Raw genomic sequence first — 26,675 nt, forward strand, 5'->3', positions numbered from 1 at the left:
CTCTCTACTTGTCGCGCCCTTGGAGGAGACTGAGCCCAACCCTTTGCTACGCGGGTGGCTGGTCCTATTTATAGTGGCCCTGGTCCTCTCCCCAAATATTGAGCGGGAAGGGAGCCAATAATGGCGGGCTAATTTGAAGGGGGACAGCAAGTATCAACTATCCTGACAAAAGTAGTCTTCGCCTGCGCAAAGCTCTGGTGATGACGCCGTCTTGGGCTCCATGGTGACCTCCGTCTCGTAGTCCTCCTGGTCTTGGTATCGTTGCACCGAAACGGCAACCTTTGCCTGATGCCTCGGTACTCCGCGGCTACGCTTGCCCCCTTTGCACCAAAGAGGAAAGGAGACGCTGCGCGGGCTGGCACCCGCCTGGCGCCCTGAGTCGTCATGGCTTGCGTCACGGGCACCTCGCGAGGTACCCCGCCTTGATCTCTCCGCCTTCTCGTGAGCCAGCCTGACGAGGCCGTGCCTGAGGAAGCTCCGTGTCATCCGCCTCGCGAGGCTTGGCCCCTCGCGAGGGTCTTGAGTTTGTGTTGGTGAAGATGGGCCGTGCTGGGCCCCCCTTTGAGCCACGCCGCAGGCCACAGGCAGGCAAGTCCGGGGACCCCCGTTCCCAGAACGCCGACAGTAGCCCCCGGGCCCAAGGCGCGCCCGGACTTGGCTGTGCAGGGAGGCGGAAGGGCAAGAGCGAAGCGCCGCGGGCCCTAACAGCCTGCGGCCTTGAGCGCCGCGTGGCGGTTGATTGGATGTGGGCAGCACTGTTCCCCCACGCCCTCCTTATCTTGCGCCTTGCTAGGCGGACCCGTAGTCGCACACAGCCGTTCCCCTTTCATCGCCCGAGCGCTTCCTGTCCTTCCTCCGCTTGAACCCTGGTTTCTGTTTTCAATTCAGTCTCGAATCACCCCCCTTTCCTATCGCCATGGCCCCGACGAAGAAGGGAAGAGGGAAGAATCCCGCGTCTCCGCCTCGCCCGCCGCCGTTGGCGGCCCCCGCCGAGGGTTTGGGTAAGGTCAGCTTGGCTCTGGCCACCATCTTCAATGAATGCGGGAGAACGACGGCCTGGCCCGCGTCCCACTTCTCCGTCGGCAGGATAGTTACCGAGGTCCCATATTTCGCCGACGCCCTGTGGGCAGGTCTGGTTCCCCCCTTTTCTAATTTCTTCAATGCCGTGCTCTCCCACTATCAGATCCACATGCTGCATCTGAGTCCTGAATCCATCACCCTCCTTTCGGTCTTCGCCTTCGTCTGTGAAGCCATGGTAGGCATCCCTCCTTCGGTTGCCTTGCTGCGTCACTTCTTCTCACTGCATCTTGTCGACCCTACCCAATGCTGGGCGTGTGTAAGCTTCGTTGCCGCGCCAAAGACTGCCGCCTCTGGGATTGACTTCAAGCTCCCCTTGCCCGCGGTTGGGTTCCGCGAGCGGTGGCTGTATGTGGACGCGGGGGTGCCCAGCCCCCTGCTAACGGAGCAGGCCTTGCCTGCTGTCCCCAATTCGGGCTGGGGTCAGGTGGCGCTTGAGAGCCCCCGGCTCGTCTTTGTCTGGCGCCGCTTCGCGCTCTTAAGGTCGCTTGGCATGACAGCCCCCAAGGTGGTGAAGGAGTTCCTGCTATGCCGCGTTGCTCCTCTTCAACGCCACTCTCGCCGGATGTGGGCCTTCCATGGGCGCGAGGATAGTATGAGGCTCCAGGAAGAGGACCTGGCTCCTAAGGTGCTGAAGACGACACTCTTGACCCTAGCTGGGGACCCCAACCCCGGCAGCGTCTGGCAGGGAGGGGCCTTGCTGTACCTCTGCCATTGCAGGGTCGACTTTGTGAGGCAGATGCCTGCCTTTGATGAGTGGGGGCTGCGCCCTGCCGGCCTTCAGGGGTCTCGTGAGAATCCGGTGGTGGTGACTGCCCTTCCAGTCGGCCAAGGCGACCCGCCCTCGAGTGGCGGAGCAGGGAGGTACGAGGCGCCAGAGGTCAAGGGGGCTCCCGGCGTGGTGATGGCACCGGGCGAGGCTCACGAGGAAGCAGTTATCGGGGCCCGTACCACTGAGGCTGAGGGTGACAAACAACTACCCTCTGCGCCTGCGACTGGGGCCCCAGAGGCTCCAGCTGCTTCTCTCGGGGAGGCGATTGGCGGTGCACATTAGGCAGGCGCCCCTGACACTGATCGTCTTGACGCTCCATCTTCGTCGCAGGTCGGTCCCTGCGCCCGACTCTTAGGCCGCTTCCGCGTGGACTTTGGGGCTCTCAGGAAGAGAAGGGAGGCCCTGGGCGACGGTTACCCTTGTCGCCTGCTGAAGCGCAGAAAGTACTTCGCCACTGATGAGTAAGCCTTCTCCTTTCCCTACTCCTGATCCTTCCGTTGCTCTTACTGACGCTTGCCCCACAGGCCCCTTCCAGCCGAGCTTGCTGAGACGGCTGAGGGGCCGTCCCCTTTGGCTTTGCCCCCTCCACCGTCCTCGAGCGCCCCGAGTAGCGGAGCCCTTGTGGTGAGGGCGATCGAGGAGGCGGACCATCCCGAGGCGTATCGTGGCCCCGCGCACCTCGCGATCCTCCTTCGCGAGCCTTCTCGTGGCATAGCCAACCTGCCATGGGCTTCTCGCCTGGTCGTGGACTGCGATTGGCTGAGGCGCTTCCTGCGCTCTTCTCTTGAGGTCGGGCTGGCCCCAGGCCGGGCTTCTAACGCGGCGTGCCTGGCCGTCGCGAGGGTGCCAGCCCCCAGCCCCTAGCCCGGAGGGGGAGCGCTGACCTGCAGCCCCCGGCGCTTGCTTGGGGCAGATGATGGTGTGGAAGACGTGCTTGAGCGCTCTCGGGAGCGTCGCGCTCTCCGTCAAGGATTCCTTCGAAGGGCGACTGACGCAGTGAGCCTGCTTGGTGAGGAGCTTGCTGATGAAGACGCGCGCCTTGAGGCTGAGGGCCTGCGCCTGGCTGCCGAGAGGCGCGAGCTGGAGGGCGCCATCGCCCTTGCACGCCGTCAGCGCGACCTTGATGAAGCAGAGGCCAAGGCGTCGTTGGTGGCCTCTCGGGAGGCCCGATCTCGGGCTGCTGAGGAAGCTCGGGAGGCTGATCGGCAGCGAACGGCTGCAGAGGAGCGGGCTCGGGAGCTCCTGGCCTGGTGCCACTCGCTGGAGGAGCAGGTGGAGCTGCGTGAGGCAGCCCTCGCATCGATGAGGGTGGCCTCCGGCGACTCGGCGGAGCTCCAGAAGCATGAGGAGGCGCTGACGCTGGAAGCCGCCGAACGTACCCGCGAGTACGAGCGTCTGGAGACAAGGGAGCGCTTGGTGACGCAGGCGGAGGACGATGTCGCTGCACAGGAAGCCCGTGTCCTGGAGGAGGTCGGACGTCGGGTGGCGATGGCGCGTTTGAACCTCGAGCACGAGTTCGAGGAGAAGCTGGGGTTGATCCGGGCCGAAGCCGAAGGCAGGACTACTGCCCTGAGGGCCAAGTTGGAGGAGGTGACACGGCGGGCCGATGCTTCTCGGGCCGCCCTTGAGGTGGCGCAAGGTGGGCTAACCACCTCCCAGGCTGAGGTGCTCCTTCTTCGCCAGCGGGTGGAGGAGGCTGAGGCCGTCGCGCGCCAGAACGCGGACGAGATACGTCAGCGGCGGCTCCTGGAGCATGAGCACGACCCCATGCTGACCACGCTCCGGGAGAGGGCCAACGCGGCCTTGGGCAACATCTGAGAGGAGACCATTGGCGAGCCGCACGCGGTTAACTACGCGGCCAATCTTCAATTCTTTACGGACATGGTGACGCAGTTGGAGGCGCGGTCGATCAGGGCTGACAGGTTGGTGGAGGAGAGGAGCCGCGCCCTGCTGAGGCGCGCCTTTTCTCGTGTCTTCAGCCATCTCCGGAGCATGGATCCCCACTTCGATTTCGACTCCGCTATCGCCCCAGTCCCCCAGGCCGTCCGAGATGAGTTGGCGCACTGGGTGGAAGACCATGTGGAGGCTCTTATCAGGGCCTTCGCCTTGGACAACGATGACGCGATCGTGGCGGCCGGCGAGGGCGGCGTGATGGGCGGACCTGACGCCACTGGTGGCAACGCGGGCAGCGGGGGCGAGTTCAGCGATGCCAGCAACGGCCCCGATGGCGCTCCTGAGGACGTATTGGGAGATTCATCCGACTGATTGCGCATTGTTCCTGCTTACCCTGTATGAATAGGACTCAGGTTTTGGCCTGATAGCTGTGAGAGCATTTTGGAGGGGGAGCCCCTCATGTAAAACTTGTGCTTATCGTATCAGTAGAAGCTACATTGCCCATGCGCCCGTGCCAAGTGGTTGGCTTAAGCGACGCGCTGGTCGGCTAATTTACCTTTGTCCCGTGTTGGCCCTGGGGCAGCCCGCAGGAGGCTGCGGAGCCGGGAGCGTTTCCTGATTGAATCTGTCGGACCTGCAGTAAGACGCCCTCCTAAGAGGACGCGGCGACGGTAGTCTGGGCTGCGCGCGAGCTAGGCCTGACCCAGCTCGTGAGGGGCTCACGAGGGGAGGCAGCTGAGGCGAAGCGGTAACCGAAACACGAGAAATTGCTCGAACGAGACTAAGCACCCCTTCCCCGAACACACGCAAATCTCAAATTCGAATCCAACTTGAACCTAGTGGGGGAAAGCGGCAACCAAAGGGAAGAGCAACAAAAGCAAACAAAAGGCCGCGTTCGGCACCTAGTCTAGTCTTGGACGTATTCTCACCAGCGCGGAGCTAAGTGCTGCCACCGGGCGTGGGAGGGAGCCCCAGGGCCTGAGGCCGGCACCCCTGAGACTCCAGGGCGTGTACAGCCCCACTCATTATTACGTGAGAGTGTCATGGGGCGGCGAGCTTCACAGGCACTGGGCCTTCTTCACAGGTACTGGCCTTGCTTCATATCGCCAGATGAGGGCCCCGCCTTGCGCCACACTCTAGTGCCATCAGCAACGACCGGAAACCAGGACGCCGCCCGATGGGGTAGAGCGGTCGCCAGCGGTTCCCCCGACGACCACGGGTCCTCCGCCGGGGGCAGGCCCTGGGGCACCTCCCAGCGGAGGGCCTACCTCCTGAGAACGCCTTGCTCCGAACGCCGCGGTGGCGATGTCGGATCCCTGCCTCTCTCCTGCATCCCCCTGCGCCCTCCTCCCGAGGGGTAGGAGGCTGTGGGAGCGGGGCAGCTGCTCGCTGTGACGACCTGCACCTCCTACGATCCATGGTTAGCGTATACCTGCTCCTGAAGAATTAGCGGTGCCCGATAGTCGCTGCCTCCAGCGTGGCCAGTGGGGCCATCCCGGGGCTCCTGGAAAGGCTCAGCTTCTAGTGCCTCGTCCCCCAGCTTGGGCTGAGGAGCGAGCCTTGTCCGTTCTCGTGAGGGTGTCCTTGGTCCATCATGAGGGGCACGTATTCCTCCGGCGCCGTCATCCCGAATGCCACGCCGTAATGCCCCGCATGCCACGCGGTCCTGCCTGACGCGCCCACCATGGGGTGGCAGCGCGGCCGCCCGCTAGGGCCACGGGTCGCGTTGAGTCCTTCTTCGCGGACTGGGGGCAAGGGCAGCGCCGCCGCCGGTCCGGTCTGGCGTCGGAGTAGCCCTGGAGCCCGCGGGCGCGCGCGGGGCCCCCGCGTGGGTCGCCCTGGGCTTGAGATGGGAGCTGGGTGGAGAAGGGGTGAGCCCCCGAGGCGGCGAAGCCCAGGAGCTCTGCCACTCGTTCCAGCAGCACGTCGTGGCCGCCCTCCAGCAGTCTGCACTGCAGCAGCTCTCGAGCCATCGTGAGTGCGGCTCTCGAGTTCGGCTGCTCCCGGCGGGTGTACAGTGTCGTGGTCGCGGTGTGATTGGAGGCCCTCGCTGCCGACCGCGCCTGCCGTGGTGTAAGAGTTGTCGAAGCCTGTCCACGTCGCCCGCGGCCCGCAGCGCCCTGCGGACCGCGAGCTGCCTGGGGCACGGGGTCGCCCGAGGCGAGCAGTTCTGCACGGGCGGGCCACGTAGCCCATGGGTCTGGGTTGCCCTCCTGGTCGCCGGGCATGGTGATGACGACGCGACGGGGCACGGAGCGGTGGAAGACGAATTCCGGCGCACCCCTACCTGGCGCACCAAATGTCAGATTTCGGGTTCCGGCAGACCCTTGAGGTTCGAACACTGGGGTGCGCGCGGAGATTTTGCCTCCTACCTCCCTGCACCCCTCCGCCATGCTAGGATCAAAGCTACGAAAAGAACAACACAAGGGACACAGGGTTTATACTGGTTCGGGCCACCGTTGTGGTGTAATATCCTAGTCCAATGTGTGGTGTGGTGGATTGCCTCTTGGGCTGATGATAATGGACAGTACAAGGAAGAACAGCCTCGCGAGGGTCTGTTCTTGGCTGGGGCGATGAACTACTGGGAGAAGTTTAGCCACCTTTCTCTATCTCTCTCTCTCTCTCTCTTTACCACCTCTCTACTTGTCGAGCCCTTGGAGGAGACTGAGCCCAACCCTTTGCTACGCGGGTGGCTGGTCCTATTTATAGTGGCCCTGGTCCTCTCCCCAAATATTGAGCGGGAAGGGAGCCAACAATGGCGGGCTAATTTGAAGGGGGACAGCAAGTATCAACTATCCTGACAAAAGTAGTCTTCGCCTGCGCAAAGCTCTGGTGATGATGCCGTCTTGGGCTCCACGGTGACCTCCGTCTCGTAGTCCTCCTGGTCTTGGTATCGTTGCACCGAAACGACAACCTTTGCCTGATGCCTCGGTACTCCGCGGCTGCGCTTGCCCCCTTTGCACCAAAGAGGAAAGGAGGACGCTGCGCGGGCTGGCACCCGCCTGGCGCCCTGAGTCGTCATGGCTTGCGTCACGGGCACCTCACGAGGTACCCCGCCTTGATCTCTCCACCTCCTCGTGAGCCAGCCTGACGAGGCCGTGCCTGAGGAAGCTCCGTGTCGTCCGCCCCGCGAGGCTTGGCCCCTCGCGAGGGTCTTGAGTTTGTGTTGGTGAAGATGGGCCGTGCTGGGCCCCCCTTTGAGCCACGCCGCAGGCCGCAGGCAGGCAAGTCTGGGGACCCCCGTTCCCAGAACGCCGACGGAAGCTTTGTGAAGGAAGTACAAGCTAGGATTATCCAAATGGTATAAAAAAATTTACAGTGCTTTACTATGCCCAAATTACCATACTCCACAAAATTTAAGCTCAATCCAATTATCCATTTGAGCGCAGCTTCACCATCCATATTTCCGCCCGATGTGGTACTTTTCAAAGCAAGTGCCATCCAAATTCCTCCATTTGAGCTGAAAATTTTCCAAGATAGTCTCCCTAGTAGATGATCATCCTCAGCCAAAACTCAGGCCCAGTGGCCTTGTGAATTTCCCGTACCGCTAATCAAACACTTGGCTGCTAATTCCTGTTTGAGCATAGTTCGGTCTCCTCGTGAGATTCTTCTGTTGTTATTTTATTCCTAGCATCTACCTGTGGAGTGCCCAACCTACTAGACATGCCTAGGCTGCCCAGAACGCATGGCAACGCCACGGTCATGCGGTGACCACGCGGCGGGCATGCGAGTCTACGCGCTTTGGAGTTGGGGCCCTGGGCCACCATCCAAACCTCGACGTATCACCACCGAACCATTTATTTAGGCTTAAATAGATACTTATGTACCTAGAAATGATTTTTGGAAAAAATAAAGAGCAAACTATGAGGCGGCTCCAGTTCAAATTTTACCCGCTTCCTACTAAATCGGTGGAAATTTGTTTTTTTCACGAGAGGTGGATCGAAACTTTTGACACCCAACCATTTTGTCAATTGTGAATTATATATGGCCTAGTATTTTATAAAAATGATTTGGTCCAATATTGCAACAAATATATGGTAGGTCCTTCACAAAAAAACTCATTCCGGGCACTCGAAAAATGGAAAATGAATTTTCCGTGCAATGAAAATAAAAATTCCCTTAGGCCATATTGTTTGGAATTCCAATATGCATCCTTGTGCACAATATGAGATCATTTGAACAAACTATGCCATGAATGTGGCCATAAGATTGATCATTTGGCTTGAACACATGATAGCTCATTTCTGAGAACACTTTTTAAAAATAATTGCCGTATTACAAGTTTATTATTTTTCCTGGAAGCTTGGTCACATATGATGACACAATGCGAAGGTTTTCCAATTTTGTGATTTTTTTTGAAATTTTTATGCCCGTTTCAAAATGCAGTCAAAACGATGGGCTTCACCGTTCCTAGCTAGTGGTTGAATCTTGGAAATTTTTTATGTCTCTCTTATTAAATAGATACTTATGTACCTAGAAATGATTTTTGGAAAAAAATAAAGAGCAAACTATGAGGCAGCTACAGTTCAAATTTGACCCGCTTCCTAGTGAATCAGCGGAAATTTGTCTTTTTCATCAGAGATGGATCAAAGCTTCTGACACCCAACAATTTTTTCAATTATGCATTAAATATGGCCTAGTATTTTAGAAAATTGATTTGGTCCAATTTTGCAATAAATATATGGTAGGTCCTTCACAAAAAAACTCATTTCGGGCACTCGGAAAATGGAAAATGAATTTTCCGTGCAAAGAAAATGAAAACTCCCTTAGGCAACATTGTTTGGAATTTCAAGATGCACCCTTGTGCACAATACGAGATCATTTGAACAAACTATGCCATGAATGTGGCCATAAGATTGATCATTTGGCTTGAAAGCCGTGAATCTTCACGCGTGATAGCTCATTTCTGAGAACATTTTTTCAAAATAATTGATGTATTACAAGTTTATTATTTTTCCTGGAAACTTGTTCACATATAATGACACAATGCGAAGGTTTTTCCAGTTTTTTATTTTATTTTATTTTTTATGCCCGTTTCAAAATGCGGTCAAAACGACGGGCTTGACCGTTCCTAGCTAGTGGTTGAATCTTGGAAAAAAATTGATGTTTCTATGATTAAATAGATACTTATGTACCTAGAAATGATTTTTGGAAAAAATAAATAGCAAACTATGAGGCTGCTTCAGTTCAAATTTGACCCGCTTCCTACTGAATCAGCGAAAATTTGTCTTTTTCACCAGAGGTGGATCAAAGTTTTTGACACCCAACATTTTTGTCAATTGTGCATTAAATATGGCCTAGTATTTTAGAAAATTAATTTGGTCCAATTTTGCAACAAATATACGGTAGATCCTTCACAAAAAAAACTCATTTCGGGCACTCGAAAAATGGAACATGAATTTTCCATGCAAAGAAAATGAAAACTCCATTAGGCAACATTGTTTGGAATTCCAAGATGCACCTTTGTGCACAATATGAGATCATTTGAAACAAACTATGCCATGAATGTGGCCATAAGATTGATCATTTGACTTGAAAGCCATGAATCTTCACGCATGATAGCTCATTTCTAAGAACACTTTTTAAAAATAATTGCCGTATTACAAGTTTATTATTTTTCCTGGAAACTTGGTCACATATAATGACACAATGCAAGGGTTTTCCAATTTTTTGATTTTTTTGAATTTTTTATGCCCGTTTCAAAATGCGGTCAAAACGGCGGGCTTGAACGTTCCTAGCTAGTGGTTGAATCTTGGAAAACTTTTGATGTTTCTATGATTAAATAGATACTTATGTACCTAGAAATGATTTTTGGAAAAAATAAATAGCAAACTATGAGGCAGGTGCAGTTCAAATTTGACCCGCTTCCTACTGAATCGGCGAAAATTTGTCTTTTTCACGAGAGGTGGATCAAAGCTTTTGACACCCAACCATTTGATAAATTTTGAATTAAATATGTCCTATTGTTTTAGAAAAATGTTTTGATCCAATTTTGCAACAATTATTTGGTAGGTCATTCACAAAAAGCCTCATTTTGGGCACTCAGAAAATGATTAAAAATAGTTAGAAAGATAAAAATGCATGCAAATTGGCGATGATCCAAAAAATGTGGTCTAACATGAGAGAAAGATTTAGTTGTGCTGTTTTGCAAAATATTTTTGATAGCTGCTTCATAAAACACCCATAGTTTTAGTACTTAGAAACTATTTTAAACTATAAATTTTCTGAACCAATCAGGGCTCTTCCCATGGATCACCCCCCTTAGCCAATCTGAACCGTCCGTTCTAGCCGATCTAAACCGTCCATCTCTTTGTAGCCCAATCCAAACCCTAGCAGCCCGCGCCTGCCTCTCTCTCCCCCTCTTCGCCACCTCTCTCTTTCCCCTGCTCCCCAACGACGCGGGCGGGCGCGCGGGCCTCGACCCTTGGGGCTCGTCCAAGTGGCGGGCGGCCGGTGGTGGCGGCACCAGCGTCGTCACGAGGGGGCCGGAGGAGGCATCTTCCGTGATGGCGGAGGTGGTTGGCATGTCAACCACCGCTGATTAACCTCTCCATGCTTGTCGTTGCGTGTGAAGGCGAGGCGGGCACTGAAGGCGCTCCGCGGGCTGGTGAAGCTCCAGGCGCTGGTCCGCGGCAACATCGTCCGGCGGCAGGCGGCCGAGACGCTCCGGTGCATGCAGGCGCTCGTCAGCGTGCAGTCCCATGCGTGCGCCAGCCGCGCCACCCGCTCCCGCCAGGCCGCCGCACACCCGGTAATTTCAAACACCCGCCATTTCTCGCCAAGTGCATGCCATGCCGATTAATCTCTCATGTCTTTGGCGCGTTCTGATGGGTTTTGGGGTTTCCGTTGCAGGGCGCGACGACGCCGGAGAAGTACGAGCAGTCGGCATACGATGGCGCGCTCAGGCACGACCGCTCCGGCTCACTGAAGGTATCCCTTCCTTGCCCTCTTTGCTGCGGCATGTGCGTTTGTGCATTTTCAACGGCCGTGGTGACTGACAATGGCACCGGTGCATGCAGGGAGGCTCATCAAAGACATCGGGCAACGAGAGGATGAGCAGGGAGAGGTCAGAATCCTACGGGAGGAACATAACCATCGCCTACTTCGACCGCTTCTTCCTCCGGCGACGCGTCGATGTAATCAATCACCGAACCGCCGCTGTAAAACAAATTTAGCCTCTCTGCTTCTTAGGAACGGGAGGATGATGTGGTTGTGTGCGTGCAGAGGACAACCATGCCGTGGGTGGCGCGGCTCCTGTCCATGGCATGCGTCTCCGTGGCGACGAAGATGGAGTATTGCGTGCCGGCAATGTCAGAACTCGACGCCGGCGGCGGCTACGAGTTCTGCTCCGCCTCCGTCTGTCGGATGGAGCCGCTCGTGCTGTCAACCCTCGGTTGGCGCATGGCCGCTGTTACGCCCTTCCACTACCTCCCCTGCTTCTCTGACCGACACGACGGCCGCGGCGGCGGCGGGCATGACCTCGCCCGCGTGGCCCTCAAGTCCATCGGCTTCATCTTTGCCACAACCAAAGGTTCATCTTTTTCCTGCACACCTTCTTAACTGAACATGGATCTTTCTTGCATTTTTTTTGACCAATATGTGATGTGTTCATGCAGCCGGCAGTGTGCTAGATTACATGCCATCTACTGTGGCTGCGGCTGCAATCTTGGCTGCATCCTATGGAGCTCTACTGACCAAAGAAGCACTAGAGTCCATGAAACTCTATTTTTTAGACTACTAGGCATGACCGCTTCTTCTTGGTTGGGTGCAGTCAAAATCCATGACAACAAGCTAGCTAGCTAGCAACCATGTCCCTGGCCATGTCCATATATATATATATAGTGTAGATCCATTGTATTTGCATGCTGCTATATTATGTCAAGTTGAGTGAAGCAAACATATCCTCGTGTGTGTGTGTGTTGTCATCTCCTAATGCTCCTACCAGCTTTCTGACTTTGGCAAATGATTTGACTCCTCTCACTTGGCCTAGGAGCAACACCACTGCTGATGAGAGTAGATCCTTTCCCTCAATAGATTAGCATCATTCCATTCTTACTCTGTAGTAGAATTGGTAGTGATAGAGTGGGTGAATATATGTGATGTAGAGATACACTAAGATCATGCAAAAATATATATTAGTTCTGCTAATGCTTACCAGTGAATTCAAGTCTGCTTATTTGAAGGTCCAACACTTGTGCATACTGATTTGTGTCCTTTTGAGTGAATTGTGTTTTTAGACTGCAACTATGTGCTGTTGGTGAAGTGTTTTCTGAGTGAACTATATGAACGTTAGAAGGATATGATGTGGTTGTATCAGTTTTAGCATGATGATTCTCATCAACTTGCACCTGGTCATAGTCCAGTAAATGCATGGCAGTGTTTTGTTCAATTATATTATATAAGAGTGACTCGTGTAGTATAAATTGTCATGGTCAAGTAGCTGCATACAGCTGCATGCCAATATCTCATAAGAGTGACTCGTGTAGTATGAATTGATAGTGTGATCTAAGTATCATGTGTGTAATTGTGTATGCTTATATGACATCTGGCACATTTCCTGTACCTACAATATAAATTTGTGAGCATAGCTTCTGTTGTCAATGCAGAAAATTGTTCCTTGTAATGTACATACTCATACTGCATCTTTTGGATTGTTCATTTCTGTTTATCTTGTGCCGATGCTACTTAGTATGTACTCACATCTTCATGCTGGAAGGATAATACTGTAGGTAGACCATTTACTATTTTTTCATTTTTGAATATGGCTAACTCAGCTTCCCCCAATCTGCATATCTCTGTTCCGAGCATTTCTTTTTTGCCATATCCATTTCACACCTGGCATCTGCCATTGTAACTTCATACTGATGTAACATGTGAATCTGTTGGTCCTACTTATTGTCTTTAAAGAAGTAAATGTACCTACCTATTTTTGTGCTATGTTATTATCTTTGATCAATATCAGTTGTGTCTCAGTATCAGTTGTGTCTCTCTTAAGAGACACTCCTACCTTTTCTGACTCGAGTTGTTAACAATTGTTCCATACTTCTGTTAGCTACAATATTTTTTTAATTTGGTACTGCATGAGTTTTTACTACTGCTAACACAGAGTATTTGCTACTAGTAAAACAAGGATTTTGTATAGCTTTTACTACTGCTAACACACCGAGCATTTGCTACTAGTAAAACAGGGATTTTGTATGCACTGCTACCTGATGAGTGCTTTCTTTGTACTATTTCACCTTGGCATGCATATGTTTATTTCACCTTAGACGGAAATGAGTGTTATCAAGGAAATGGTTTTAGGTAAACCAGCACCTCTCATCAGTCTTTCTTACTCAGTGTTATCATCTGCTTGGTTTTAGGTGATGGACTCATTTCCTGTGGTGGTTCTGCTTGGGTTTTCCTGATGTTGTTTCGCGTTGGGTTCTGATTTGCTTTGCTACTATTGTTTCTATGGTGATGTAGACTTGTGGTGAAGAAGTGCAAGGCCAATAAAGACTCCAACAATCCCAAGTGCCGTGTTAGTCCTCACGTGAGCCCCAGATTTGATTTGTTGTTGTGGTTTGATTCATGTTATTTATGTGGCGTGGTGACGCGTCCTAATCGGGGCCCATTTTGGTTCTATTTTCGTAGGGACAGCTTCAGGAAGGACTCCAACATCAAGCAGGTCTCCATGGTAAGCATCTCGGTTCCCTTCGCTCCCGCCCCTATCTCCTTGTTCTTATTCGAACTGGTGTTGTGATAGTTTTTCTTGCAAATCCCGTGTCCTGATTTGTGTTTAAATCGTAGGTTTGCAAGGTCGATGGTGAGAAGTGGAAGTATCTTTTTTGATGTTGTAAGTTACCCGCTCCCCCATCCCCTCTCTGTTACCGCTCTATTCAGTGTCGGTCTCTTCCGCCTGATCTCAGTGTTTGCTCGGTGATGTGATGAAATTTTGGCGGACTTTGTGTTGGTTTCCATGTTTCTGTGTCACTGCACCGCGTCATTTGGGTATTGTTTGACCCAGTTGGTCAGTGATATTTAGAATTTAGTTTCTATGCAATTGTTGATCTACTTCCTATTCTCAATTTGGTTGTTCAAATTTATGGTTTCTTGTGTTCAAATATTTGTAGCCTTGTAGCCTTGTTAGAATCTGTATAGTCTGCTCATCGATTCAAACTACTACTTGAATGTTACTTTCCAAATCCACCATGCCATTTCGCATGATTTGTTCAATGATTCTTCTTCTATTAATATTTAATCCTATAATCTGTCGCCTTGCACCACACTAACATTTGCTCCATGATTCCCTAACTGCTCAACATGTTATATGTTTTGAACATCTAAATTTTGTGTGTGTAGAGGGACTTGTGATGCGGCACGCCAAGCAACAGCAAGGGGAGGGCGTCTCTGAAATGTCACCGCTGTCGCTCATTGCTAGTGTCACCGATTGATGATGGATGGTTGCTGTTAGTTTAGCTCATTGGTAGTACCTCCTTGTCCTTCAGGCGGCTGTTGCTGCTGCTGGTAGAAATGGTAGCTACAGTCCTGTTGTACACGTGGATGCTTGAATGTACATGTTTGCTGTTAGTACATGTTTTAGCTCCTTGGTAGTACTTCCTGTGCTTGAATGTACCTACTGTTGTACATGTGGCTGTTTAAGGAATCTTTTTGTGTTGAAAGAAATAAAATTGTCACCCGTTGCTGTTTAAGATACATGCTTGTTTGAATTCCCTCTATTTCACTTTCGCTGGAACAATTTCGTTATGGAGGCCCAAAATTGAAATGGACTATAAAAAGTTTGAGGCCCAAAAAAGAAATGAACTATAGAAGGCCGTGTCCTAGAAAATATAAAGGATGGATTCTTGGTCTCGGCCCATGTAGTTGACACAAATTGCTAGAAAAATAATAATTAATGGGCTTGGCCCATATGGACACCGAACTGGACCGAGCTCATTCTAAGTAATGACCTTTTCAATTGGTCGCAATTTTGCCACGTCAGATTTCCACGTCGAATCCGACGTGGCCTGGGCAGAGAGCTAGCGACCAAAACAGAAGGTCATAGAATCAACGACATTTTGTTTTGGTCGTGAAATTCCATGACCTCACAGAGAAGGTCGTTAATTTCAGTTTACGACCGCCAGCTTTTGACCTTCTGTTTTTGGTCACAAAAAGGTCACAAATGAAAAACAATGACCTTTCAGTGACCAATAGTCATGGTCGCAAGTTGACATATTTCTTGTAGTGCCTCTTTACAAAAGGGGTAGCGAGGCACGTATTTGTATTGTTGCCATTAAGGATAAAACGACAGGGTTTATTCATATTGCTTGAGTTTACTTTGTCTACATCATGTCATCTTGCTTAAAGCATTACTCTGCTTGTCATGAACTTAACACCATAGATGCATGTTGGATAGCGATCGATTGGTGGAGTAGTAGTAGTAGATGCAGGTAGGAGCCTCCTTGTCTTTCAGGCGACTGTTGCTGCTGCTGGTAGAAATGGTAGTGATACGTCTCCAACGTATCTATAATTTTTGATTGCTCCATGCTATACTATCTTCTGTTTTGGATATTTATGGGCTTTATTATACACTTTTATATTATTTTTGGGACTAACCTATTAACCCAGAGCCCGGTGCCAGTTTCTGTTTTTTCCTTATTTTAGAGTATCGCAGAAAAGGAAAATCAAACGGAGTCCAATTGACCTGAAACTTCACGGAACTTATTATTGGATCGGAAGCAACCCAGAAGACTTGGAGTGTACGTAAGGGAAGCAACGAGGAAGCCATGAGGCAGGGGGGCGCGCCCTCCACCCTCGTGGGCCCCTCGTGGCTCCCCTGATGTATTTCTTCTACCTATATATATATCCATATACCCTAAAACGATCGGAGAGCACAATAGATCGGGAGTTCCGCCGCCAGAAGCCTCCGTAGCCACCGAAAACCAATCTAGACCCGTTCCGGCACCCTGCCGGAGGGGGCAATCCCTCTCCGGTGGCCATCTTCATCATCCCGGTGCTCTCCATGACGAGGAGGGAGTAGTTCTCCCTCGGGGCTGAGGGTATGTACCGGTAGCTATGTGTTTGATCTCTCTCTCTCTCTCTCTCCCTCTCTCTCCCTCTCTCTCGTGTTCTTGATTTGGCACGATCTTGATGTATCGCGAGCTTTGCCATTATAGTTGGATCTTATGTTTCTTCTCCCCCTCTACTCTCTTGTAATGGATTGAGTTTCCCCTTTGAAGTTATCTTATCGGATTGAGTCTTTAAAGATTTGAGAACACTTGATGTATGTCTTGCCGTGCGTATCTGTGGTGACAATGGGATATCACGTGATTCACTTGATGTATGTTTTGGTGATCAACTTGCGGGTTCCTCCCATGAACCTATGCATAGGGGTTGGCACATGTTTTTGTCGTGATTCTCCGGTAGAAACTTTGGGGCACTCTTTGAGGTTCTATGTGTTGGTTGAATAGATGAATCTGAGATTGTGTGATGCATGTCGTATAATCATACCCATGGATACTTGAGGTGACATTGGAGTATCTAGGTGACATTAGGGTTTTGGTTGATTTGTGTCTTAAGGTGTTATTCTAGTACGAACTCTAGGGCTGTTTGTGACACTTATAGGAATAGCCCAACGGATTGATTGGAAAGAATAACTTTGAGGTGGTTTCGTACCCTACCACAATCTCTTCGTTTGTTCTCTGCTATTAGTGACTTTGGAGTGACTCTTTGTTGCATGTTGAGGGATAGTTATATGATCCAATTATGTTATTATTGTTGAGAGGACCTGCACTAGTGAAAGTATGGACCCTAGGCCTTGTTTCCTAGCATTGCAATACCGTTTGTGCTCACTTTTATCATTAGTTACCTTGCTGTTTTTATATTTTCAGATTACAAATACCTTTATCTACCATCCATATTGCACTTGTATCACCATCTCTTCGCCGAACTAGTGCACCTATACAATTTACCATTGTATTGGGTGTGTTGGGGACACAAGAGACTCTTTGTTATTTGGTTGCAGGGTTGCTTGAGAGAGACCATCTTCATCCTACTCCTCCTACGGATTGATAAACCTTAGGTCATCCACTTGAGGGAAATTTGCTACTGTCCTACAAACCTCTGCACTTGGAGGCCCAACAACGTCTACAAGAAGAAGGTTGTGTAGTAGACATCAAGATCTTTTCTGGCGCCGTTGCCGGGGAGGTGAGTGCTTGAAGGTATATCTTTAGATCCTGCAATCGAATCTTTTTGTTTCTTGTTTTATCACTAGTTTAGTCTATAAAAGAAAACTATAAAAAATGGAATTAAGTTTGCCTCATACGCTTCATCTTTTTAATATCTTTTGTGAGTATGATGGAAAGGAAAATTGTGCCAAAGTGTTAGAAGAAGAATGCATTAAAATGTTTGGCACTAAATCTTTGAATGATGAGCATGATTGCAATGTTGTTAGTATGAACTCCTTGAATATCCATAGTACTAATGATGATCGCACTAGTTATGATGAAAATGTCTCCTATAAACATGTCAATTTTTGTGGAGTGCATTGGGTTTGCAAGTACACACCAAATAGGGAAGATAGATATTGCAAGAGGCATAAGTACTTAGAAACTAAATTGTTGCAAGAAAGGCTAGATGATTGTGCTGAAAATTTAATTTTTCTTGGCCATACTTGTGAACTTTGCAATGAACGGGGTCATTTAACTATCCAATGCAAATTGTTTCTTGATCTAATCGTGTCCAAAAATTGTGATGACTTGATTTCCCTTGCACATTATAATGAACTTAGTTTGCTTATGAGTTACGAAGAAATGAAACGTATAACTAACTATCTTCCAGTATTTGCCCGTGATAAACTTCTTGGCTTTGATCTAGAGGAAATTTATATGTATTGCGCGGTGAATTGTATTGAAAATCCTTATATTTCCAACTACATAAAGAAAATAAAACAAATAGAGGATGAAGAGAATACTTATGAAAGGGAAGAGACTTCCCAATATCCTCCTATTATTTCTTATGATGAATCAGGTAACAAGGAGGAGCCTCCTATTCAACCAATCTCATTAATAAGGAGCTCCAAAAAGAGGATTGAACCCACACATGATGTGGTGAAGAAGAAGAAAAGAAAAAGGAAAGAGGTAAAAAGATATCTCTCCCAAATAATGCTGCTCCTATTTCCGTTGTGCCTCATGAAAATATAATTGTGGAAGATGATGCACTTGATGATGATCTCATTGTGCCTATTTCTTGTTGTGATGATTATGATTTGGAAGATAATGATACTTCTTATGATCTTGAAAATCTTTTTGGCACTTGCTTGGAAGAATATGATAATTGCTATACTATTGGTGCTATCCATACTATTAATGATGAGAGTGATTATGCTTATGATATGAAAAGGCCCAAGCTTGGGGATGCCATGTTTGATGAATATGATGTTTTTGAGAATATATTTGCTGCAATTAATGTTTGTCCCAAGCTTGGGGATGCTACGTTTAATGAAGATGATATTTTTAGTCTCCCAAGTTTTGATATGCAAATTTATAATGATGATAGCATGCCTCCTACCTATGATGATTATTGTGATGATACTTATGCTATAAAAAGTAGTGATTATATTTATAAAACTTATCATGATTATGATTACCCCTTTTCTGAACATTACACTTTTAATGTGGAAACAATTTATAGTATTCGAGTCTCTTATGATACTCCCACTATTCCAAATGAGAAGAATTTTGCTTATGTGGAGAGTAATAAAAATTCTATGCTTGTAGATCATGAAAAGAATGCTTTAGGTGCTGGTTGTATTGTTGAATTCATTCATGATTCTACTGAAAATTATTATGAGGGAGGAATATATGCTTGTAGGAATTGCAATAATATCAAGTTTCCTCTCTATGTGCTTAAAGTTTTCAAGTTATGCTTGTTTTACCTTCCTATGCAAGTTGATTCTTGTTCCCATAAGTTGTTTGCTCACAAAATCCCTATGCATAGGAAGTGGGTTAGGCTTAAATGTGCTAGTCATATTCTTCATGATTCCCTCTTTATGTTACAATTCTGATCTCTTATGTGAGCATCATTGAAATCATCATGCCTAGCTAGGGGCGTTAAACGATAGCGCTTGGTGGGAGGCAACCCAATTTTATTTTTGTTCCTTACTTTTTTCTCCTGTTTAGTAATAAATAATTTATCTATCCTCTGTTATGATTGAGTTTTTTATGTTTTAATTAGTGTTTGTGCCAAGTAGAACCGTTGGGAAGACTTGGGGAAAGTCTTTGCGATCATGCTGTAAAAAACAGAAACTTTAGCGCTCACGAGAATTGCTGCCATTTTTATGGGAGAGTGATATTCAGTTAATTATTTTTGTAGATAATTAATAGATAAATTCCTCACGTCCATCAATTTATTTTAGAATTTTTGGGGTTACAGATCTTGCGCTAGCTACAGATTACCACAGACTGTTCTGTTTTTGACAGATTCTGTTTTTCGTGTGTTGTTTGCTTATTTTGATGAATATATGGCTAGTAAAATAGTTTATAAACCATAGAGAAGTTGGAATACAGTAGGTTCAACACCAATATAAATAAATAATGAGTTCATTACAGTACCTTGAAGTGGTGTTTTGTTTTCTTTCGCTAACGGAGCTTACGAGTTTTCTGTTAAGTTTTGTGTTGTGAAGTTTTCAAGTTTTGGGTAAAGATTCGATGGACTATGGAATAAGGAGTGGCAAGAGCCTAAGCTTGGGTATGCCCAAGGCACCCCAAGGCAATATTCAAGGACAACCAAGAGCCTAAGCTTGGGGATGCCCCGGAAGGCATCCCCTCTTTCGTCTTCGTTCATCGGTAACTTTACTTGGAGCTATATTTTTATTTACCACATGATATGTGTTTTGCTTGGAGCGTCATTTTATTTTATTTAGTTTTGCTTTCTGTTTGAATAAAATACCAAGATCTGAAATTCTTAAATGTTAGAGAGTCTTCACATAGTTGCATAATTATTCAACTACTCATTGATCTTCACTTATATCTTTCGGAGTAGTTTGTCGTTGCTCTAGTGCTTCACTTATATTATTTTGAGAGTCTTTAGAACAGCATGGTAATTTTCTTTAGTTATGAAACTAGTCCTAATATGATGGGCATCCAAGAGGGATATAATAAAAACTTTCATATAGAGTGCATTGAATACTAAGAGAAGTTTGATACTTGATGATTGTTTTGAGATATGGAGATAGTGATATCAAAGTTGTGCTAGTTGGGTAGTTGTGAATTTGAGGAATACTTGTGTTGAAGTTTGCAAGTCCCGTAGCATGCACGTATGGTAAACGCTGTGTAACAAATTTGAAACATGTGGTGTTATTTGATTGTCTTCCTTATGAGTGGCGGTCGGGGACGAGCGATGGTCTTTTCCTACCAATCTATCCCCCTAGGATCATGCGCATAATGCTTGTTTTCTGATGACTTGTAGATTTTTGCAATAAGTATGTGAGTTCTTTATGACTAATGTTGAGTCCATGGATTATACGCACTCCTACCCTTCCATCATTGCTAGCCTCTTCGGTACCGTGCATTGCCCTTTCTCACATTGAGAGTTGGTGCAAACTTCGCCGGTGCATCCAAACCCCGTTATATGATACGCTCTATCACACATAAACCTCCTTATATCTTCCTCAAAATATCCACCATACCTACCTATTAGGGCATTTCCATAGCCATTCCGATATATATTGCCATGCAACTTTCCACCATTCCGTTTATTATGACACGCTCCATCATTGTCATATTGCTTTGCATGATCATGTAGTTGACATTGTATTTGTGGCAAAGCCACCGTTCATAATTCTTTCATACATGTCACTCATGAATCATTGCACATCCCGGTACACCGTCGGGGGCATTCATATGGAGTCATATCTTGTTCTAAGTATCAAGTTGTAAGTAAATAGAAGTGTTATGATCATCATTCATAGAGCATTGTCCCAAAAAAAAGGGGGGCAAATAAAAAAGAAAGGCCAAAAAAAGGAAAGGCAAAAAAATATATAAATAAATAAAAGGGACAATGCTACTATCCTTTTTTCACACTTGTGCTTCAAAGTAGCACCATGATCTTTATGATAGAGAGTCTCTTGTTTTGTCATTTTCATTTACTAGTGGGAAATTTTCATTATAGAATTTGGCTTGTATATTCCAACAATGGGCCTCCTCAAGTGCCCTAGGTCTTCGTGAGCAAGCAAGTTGTATGCACACCTACTTAGTTTCTTTTGTTGAGCTTTCATACATTTATAGCTCTAGTGCATCCGTTGCATGGCAATCCCTACTCCTTGCATTGACATCAGTTGATGGGCATCTCCCTAGCCCATTGATTAGCTGCGTCGATGTGAGACTTTCTTCTTTTTGTCTTCTCCACATAACCCCCTCATTATATTCTATTCCACCCATAGTGCTATATCCATGGCTCACGCTCATGTATTGCGTGAAAGTTGAAAAAAGTTTTAGATTACTAAAGTATGAAACAATTGCTTGGCTTGTCATCGGGGCTGTGCATGATGAGAGCATTCTTGTGTGACGAAAATGGAGCATGACCAAACTATATGATTTTGTAGGGATGAACTTTCTTTGGCCATGTTATTTTGAGAAGACATGATTGCTTAGTTAGTATGCTTGAAGTATTATTATCTTTATGTCAATATTAAACTTTTGTCTTGAATCTTATGGATCTGAACATTCATGCCAAAATGAAGAGAATTACTTAGATAAATATGTTAGGTAGCATTCCACATCAAAAATTCTGTTTTTATCATTTACCTACTCGAGGACAAGCAGGAATTAAGCTTGGGGATGCTGATATGTCTCCAACGTATCTATAATTTTTGATTGCTCCATGCTATATTATCTTCTGTTTTGGATGTTTATGGGCTTTATTATACACTTTTATATTATTTTTGGGACTAACCTATTAACCCAGAGCCCAGTTCCAGTTTCTGTTTTTTCTTTGTTTTAGAGTATCGTAGAAAAGGAAAATCAAACAGAGTTCAATTGACCTGAAACTTCACGGAACTTATTTTTGGATCGGAAGCAACCTAGAAGACTTGGAGTGTATGTAACAGAAGCAACGAGGAAGCCACGAGGCAGGGGGGCGCGCCCACCCCTTGGGCGCGCCCTCCACCCTTGTGGGCCCCTTGTGGCTCCCCTGATGTATTTCTTCCACCTATATATATCCATATACCCTAAAACGATCGGAGAGCACAATAGATCGGGAGTTCCGCCGCCAGAAGCCTCCGTAGCCACCGAAAACCAATCTAGACCCGTTCCGGCACCCTTCCGGAGGGGGCAATCCCTCTCCGGTGGCCATCTTCATCATCCCGGTGCTCTCCATGACGAGGAGGGAGTAGTTCTCCCTCGGGGCTAAGGGTATGTACCAGTAGCTATGTGTTTGATCTCTCTCTCTCTCTCTCTCGTGTTCTTGATTTGGCACGATCTTGATGTATCGCGAGCTTTGTTATTATAGTTGGATCTTATGTTTCTTCTCCCCCTCTACTCTCTTGTAATGGATTGAGTTTCCCCTTGAAGTTATCTTATCGGATTGAGTCTTTAAAGATTTGAGAACACTTGATGTATGTCTTGCCATGCGTATCTGTGGTGACAATGGGATATCACGTGATTCACTTGATGTATGTTTCGGTGATCAACTTGCGGGTTCCGCCCATGAACCTATGCATAGGGGTTGGCACACGTTTTCGTCGTGATTGTCCGGTAGAAACTTTGGGGCACTCTTTGAGGTTCTATGTGTTGGTTGAATAGATGAATCTGAGATTGTGTGATGCATATTGTATAATCATACCCACAGATACTTGAGGTAACATTGGAGTATCTAGGTGACATTAGGGTTTTGGTTTATTTGTGTCTTAAGGTGTTATTCTAGTATGAACTCTAGGGCTGTTTGTGACACTTATAGGAATAGCCCAACGGATTGATTGGAAAGAATAACTTTGAGGTGGTTTCGTACCCTACCATAATCTCTTCGTTTGTTCTCCGCTATTAGTGACTTTGGAGTGACTCTTTGTTGCATGTTGAGGGATAGTTATATGATCCAATTATGTTATTATTGTTGAGAGGACTTGCACTAGTGAAAGTATGAACCCTAGGCCTTGTTTCCTAGCATTGCAATACCATTTATGCTCACTTTTATCATTAGTTACCTTGCTGTTTTTATATTTTCAGATTACAAATACCTTTATCTACCATCCATATTGCACTTGTATCACCATCTATTCGCTGAACTAGTGCACCTATACAATTTACCATTGTATTGGGTGTGTTGGGGACACAAGAGACTCTTTGTTATTTGGTTGCAGGGTTGCTTGAGAGAGACCATCTTCATCCTACGCCTCCTACGGATTGATAAACCTTAGGTCATCCACTTGAGGGAAATTTGTTACTGTCCTACAAACCTCTGCACTTGGAGGCCCAACAACGTCTACAAGAAGAAGGTTGTGTAGTAGACATCAGGTAGCTACAGTCCTGTTGTACATGTGGATGCTTGAATGTACATGTTTGATGTTAGTACGTGTTTTAGCTCCTTGGTAGTACTTCCTGTGCTTGAATGTACCTACTATTTTTTATGTGGCTGTTTAAGGAATCTTTTTTGTGTTGAAAGAAATAAAATTGTCACCCGTTGCTGTTTAAGATACATGCTTGTTTGAATTCCCTCTATTTCACTGTCGCTGGAACAATTTTGTTATGGAGGCCCAAAATTGAAATGGACTATAAAAAGTTTGAGGCCCCAAAAATAAATGAACTATAGAAGGCTGAATTCTTGGCCTCGGCCCATGTAGATGACACAAATTGCTAGAAAAAAATAATTAATGGGCTTGGCCCATATAGACACCGAACTGGAATGGGCTCATTCTAAGTAACGACCTTTTCAAATGCTCGCAATTTTGCCACGTCGGATCCGACGTGGCCTGGGCAGAGAGCTAGCGACCAAAACAAAAGGTCATAGAATCAACGACCTTTTGTTTGGTCGTGAAATTCCATGACCTTCTCACAGAGAAGGTCGTTAATTTCAGTTCACGACCGCCAGCTTTTGACCTTCTGTTTTTGGTCACAAAAAGGTCGCAAATGAAAAACAATGACCTTCCAGTGACCAATAGTGATGGTCGCAAGTTGGCATATTTCTTGTAGTGCCTCTTGACAGAAGGGGTAGCGAGACACGTATTTGTATTGTTGCCATTAAGGATTAAACGATAGGGTTTATTCATATTGCTTGAGTTTACTTTGTCTACATCATGTCATCTTGCTTAAAGCATTACTCTACTTGTCATGAACTTAACACCATAGATGCATGCTGGATAGCGATCGATTGGTGGATTAGTAGTAGATGCAGGTAGGAGTCGATCTACTTGTCACAGACATGATGCCTATATATGTGATCATTGCCATGAATAACATCACAATCATGTGCTTTTCTATCAATTGTCCAATAGTAATTTGTCTACCCACCGTATGTTATTATTTCGAGAGAGAAGCCTCTAGTTAAAACTATGGCCCCTGGGTCTACTTTAATTATATTACTAAAACCAAAAATACCTTGCTGCAATTTGTTTACTTTTATTTCACTTTTCTTTTTATATATCTACCACTACTAGATTTAATCCTTGCAATTAATGAGTTCAAGGGGATTGACAACCCTCTTGCCCGCGTTGGGTGCAAATATTTGCTTTTTTTGTGTAGGTGCTGTTGACGAGGATTTGCGTGGTTCTCCTATTGGTTCGATAACTCCGATTCTCACCGAGGGAAATACTTATCAGCTATTATATTGCTTCACCCTTCTGTTGGAAATATGCCCTAGAGGAAATAATATTTGTATTATTATATTTCCATATTCATAATTATAGAGTCTATATTCTATGTTATAACTGCTATGATCCTGGAATATGCGATTCAATGCAAAACTCATATGCACATGTGGAGTGATGAACGGTAAATAAAAAGTTCTTAATCTCGCCTCTAGGATCATTCTTCCAACATCATAACCTCTGAGATTATGATGTTGGAAGAATGATCATATTGAAGTAACCCAAACTTGTTTGTTGTGGATTGGATTAATATCATTTGTATTCAGTTGTAATAACATGGAGTGTTAACATGTGATATTGCTCAATAGACCATGAGAGTATCGCGGTCAATTCTTACTGTACGGTGGGCTTTGGGGTTGCTCAAACGTCACCTGTAACACAGTGATCATAGCGACAACTTACAGGTTCATCGGAAAGTTTGACAAGGGACCGGATAGTTCGAGAGTGGGATTTCCTCCTCCGGCGATGGAGCAATATTCTTAGGGCCCTCCCGGTGTGATGACATCAATCATCGTCTGGCCAAACACACGTGACTTCGTTACAGGGATGCAAGAACATAATAACAAGAAAGAAGAACAAAACTAGCAATGAGGATTTCAGTATAGTGAGCATGGTGATTACTCAGGAGGATACCGATGCATCCTGGGTTTTGTGAAGTATCACGAAGCAAAGGGTACATCACATGATAACCAAAGGCTCACTCAAATATCATTCTTGTACTCACAAGGACCAATACGAACGTCCACGGTCCCGCTGTCAGTCATTGAACGAACGGTTTCGTCCATGTCTGTGAGTTACATAACCTACGGGGTCACTAGCTTAAGGAAATCATGATATGATGAGTGTTAGTAGGATGAGATTCATGAGAATATATTTATTTAATTATCGCATGAATATTCGAAATAGTTCCGAGAGGATCCGGAAGTGTTTCGGGGTCACCGAAAGGTTTTCGGTGAGTATCAGATAATACTGGGTATTATTGATAAATTACATATAGGTGGAAAAAGTTTTTGGAGATTTTAATATATATATATAATGTTCTAGAAGTGTTTAGAACATTTTATATTTAATTTAAATATCAACAGGCCAAGAGGTGGAAGGCAACTTGGGCCAAAAAGGCCCAAGTGGGAAAAGTGCCTCCTTCGTGAGGAAGGAGGCCGAATTGGAAAGGGGGGGGATCCTCCTCACTCTCCTAGGTTGGAGCCCCAAGGGGGAAACCTTTCCCCTTGTGGCTACGCTCTCCTCCCCCTCCAACCTATATATACATGAGGATTTGCTCTTTTGTATACATACAAGTTTTGGAGCCTCCTCTAGTTCTTCTAGCTCTAGTTCTAGTTGGTCCTAGTTAACTAATTAGAGCTAGGCTAATCCTCTTGTCCTCATAATTGGAAGCCCTGTGTGGTTCTAATCTCCTCCCTCTAATTCTCCGGTGATGATTAGCTCTGGACGGTGAAGCGCTGCCGAATCGTGAAGGTTGCACGCTTGCAACCAAGTAGAGAGGATGTGCTTTTGGTCTTGAGTTCGAGGGACTTTTCATGGGCGGTATGAAGGATTGTTCATCGATGGTTTGAGGGACTGCAAGTACGATCTACACCGACACATTCTTCTTCCTCTACAACTCAGTGACGGTAACGATCGTGATCCAACCCGTTATGCATTTTCATACTGATCTTGGGTGATCGTAGGTGCGCTTTTTTGTTTTCTACTACGTTTCCCAACAGTGGCATCATGAGCACTCCAACATATCTATAATTTTTTATTGTTCCATGCTATTATAGTATCAAGCTTGGATGTTTTACATGCAATTATATATCATTTTTGGGACTAACCTATTAATCTAGTGCCAGTGCCAGCTGCTATTTTTTTTGCTTGTTTTTGGCTTTTCGGGAAATCAATACCAAGCGGAGTCCAAACGCTACGAAACTTTTTGATGATTTTTCTGGACCAAGAGAGACCCTAGAAGGTTCGGAAGAAGACCAAACGAGCCACGAGGGAGTGACAAGCTCACTAGGGGCACCCTGGGCTTGTGGGCCCCTCATGGCACATCTTGACCTAATTCCACCTCTATAAATTCTCAAATATTCTCAATACATCAGA

At 46.7% G+C, this 26,675-nt stretch overlaps 1 protein-coding gene across 1 annotated transcript; it reads left to right on the top strand.

Moving 5' to 3' along the window:
• The first annotated feature begins 10,975 nt into the window (after nucleotides 1-10,975).
• LOC125518953 (cyclin-D5-2-like) lies at nucleotides 10,976-11,483 on the top strand. The gene is made up of 2 exons (XM_048683835.1): nucleotides 10,976-11,273; nucleotides 11,359-11,483. Exons 1-2 carry the CDS (start codon nucleotides 10,976-10,978, stop codon nucleotides 11,481-11,483), a joined length of 423 nt encoding a protein of 140 aa, XP_048539792.1.
• Nucleotides 11,484-26,675: the final 15,192 nt, after the last annotated feature.

Source organism: Triticum urartu, chromosome 7, assembly GCF_003073215.2.
Source record: "Triticum urartu cultivar G1812 chromosome 7, Tu2.1, whole genome shotgun sequence".
NCBI lineage: Eukaryota > Viridiplantae > Streptophyta > Magnoliopsida > Poales > Poaceae > Triticum > Triticum urartu.

Excerpts from the sequence above, each read along its gene's own strand:
- LOC125518953 (XM_048683835.1), top strand. The coding sequence starts at position 10,976 with ATGCCGTGGGTGGCGCGGCTCCTGTCCATGGCATGCGTCTCCGTGGCG. Across the intron at positions 11,274-11,358 it reads CATCTTTGCCACAACCAAAG|CCGGCAGTGTGCTAGATTAC; the intron begins GTTCATCTTTTT and ends GTGTTCATGCAG.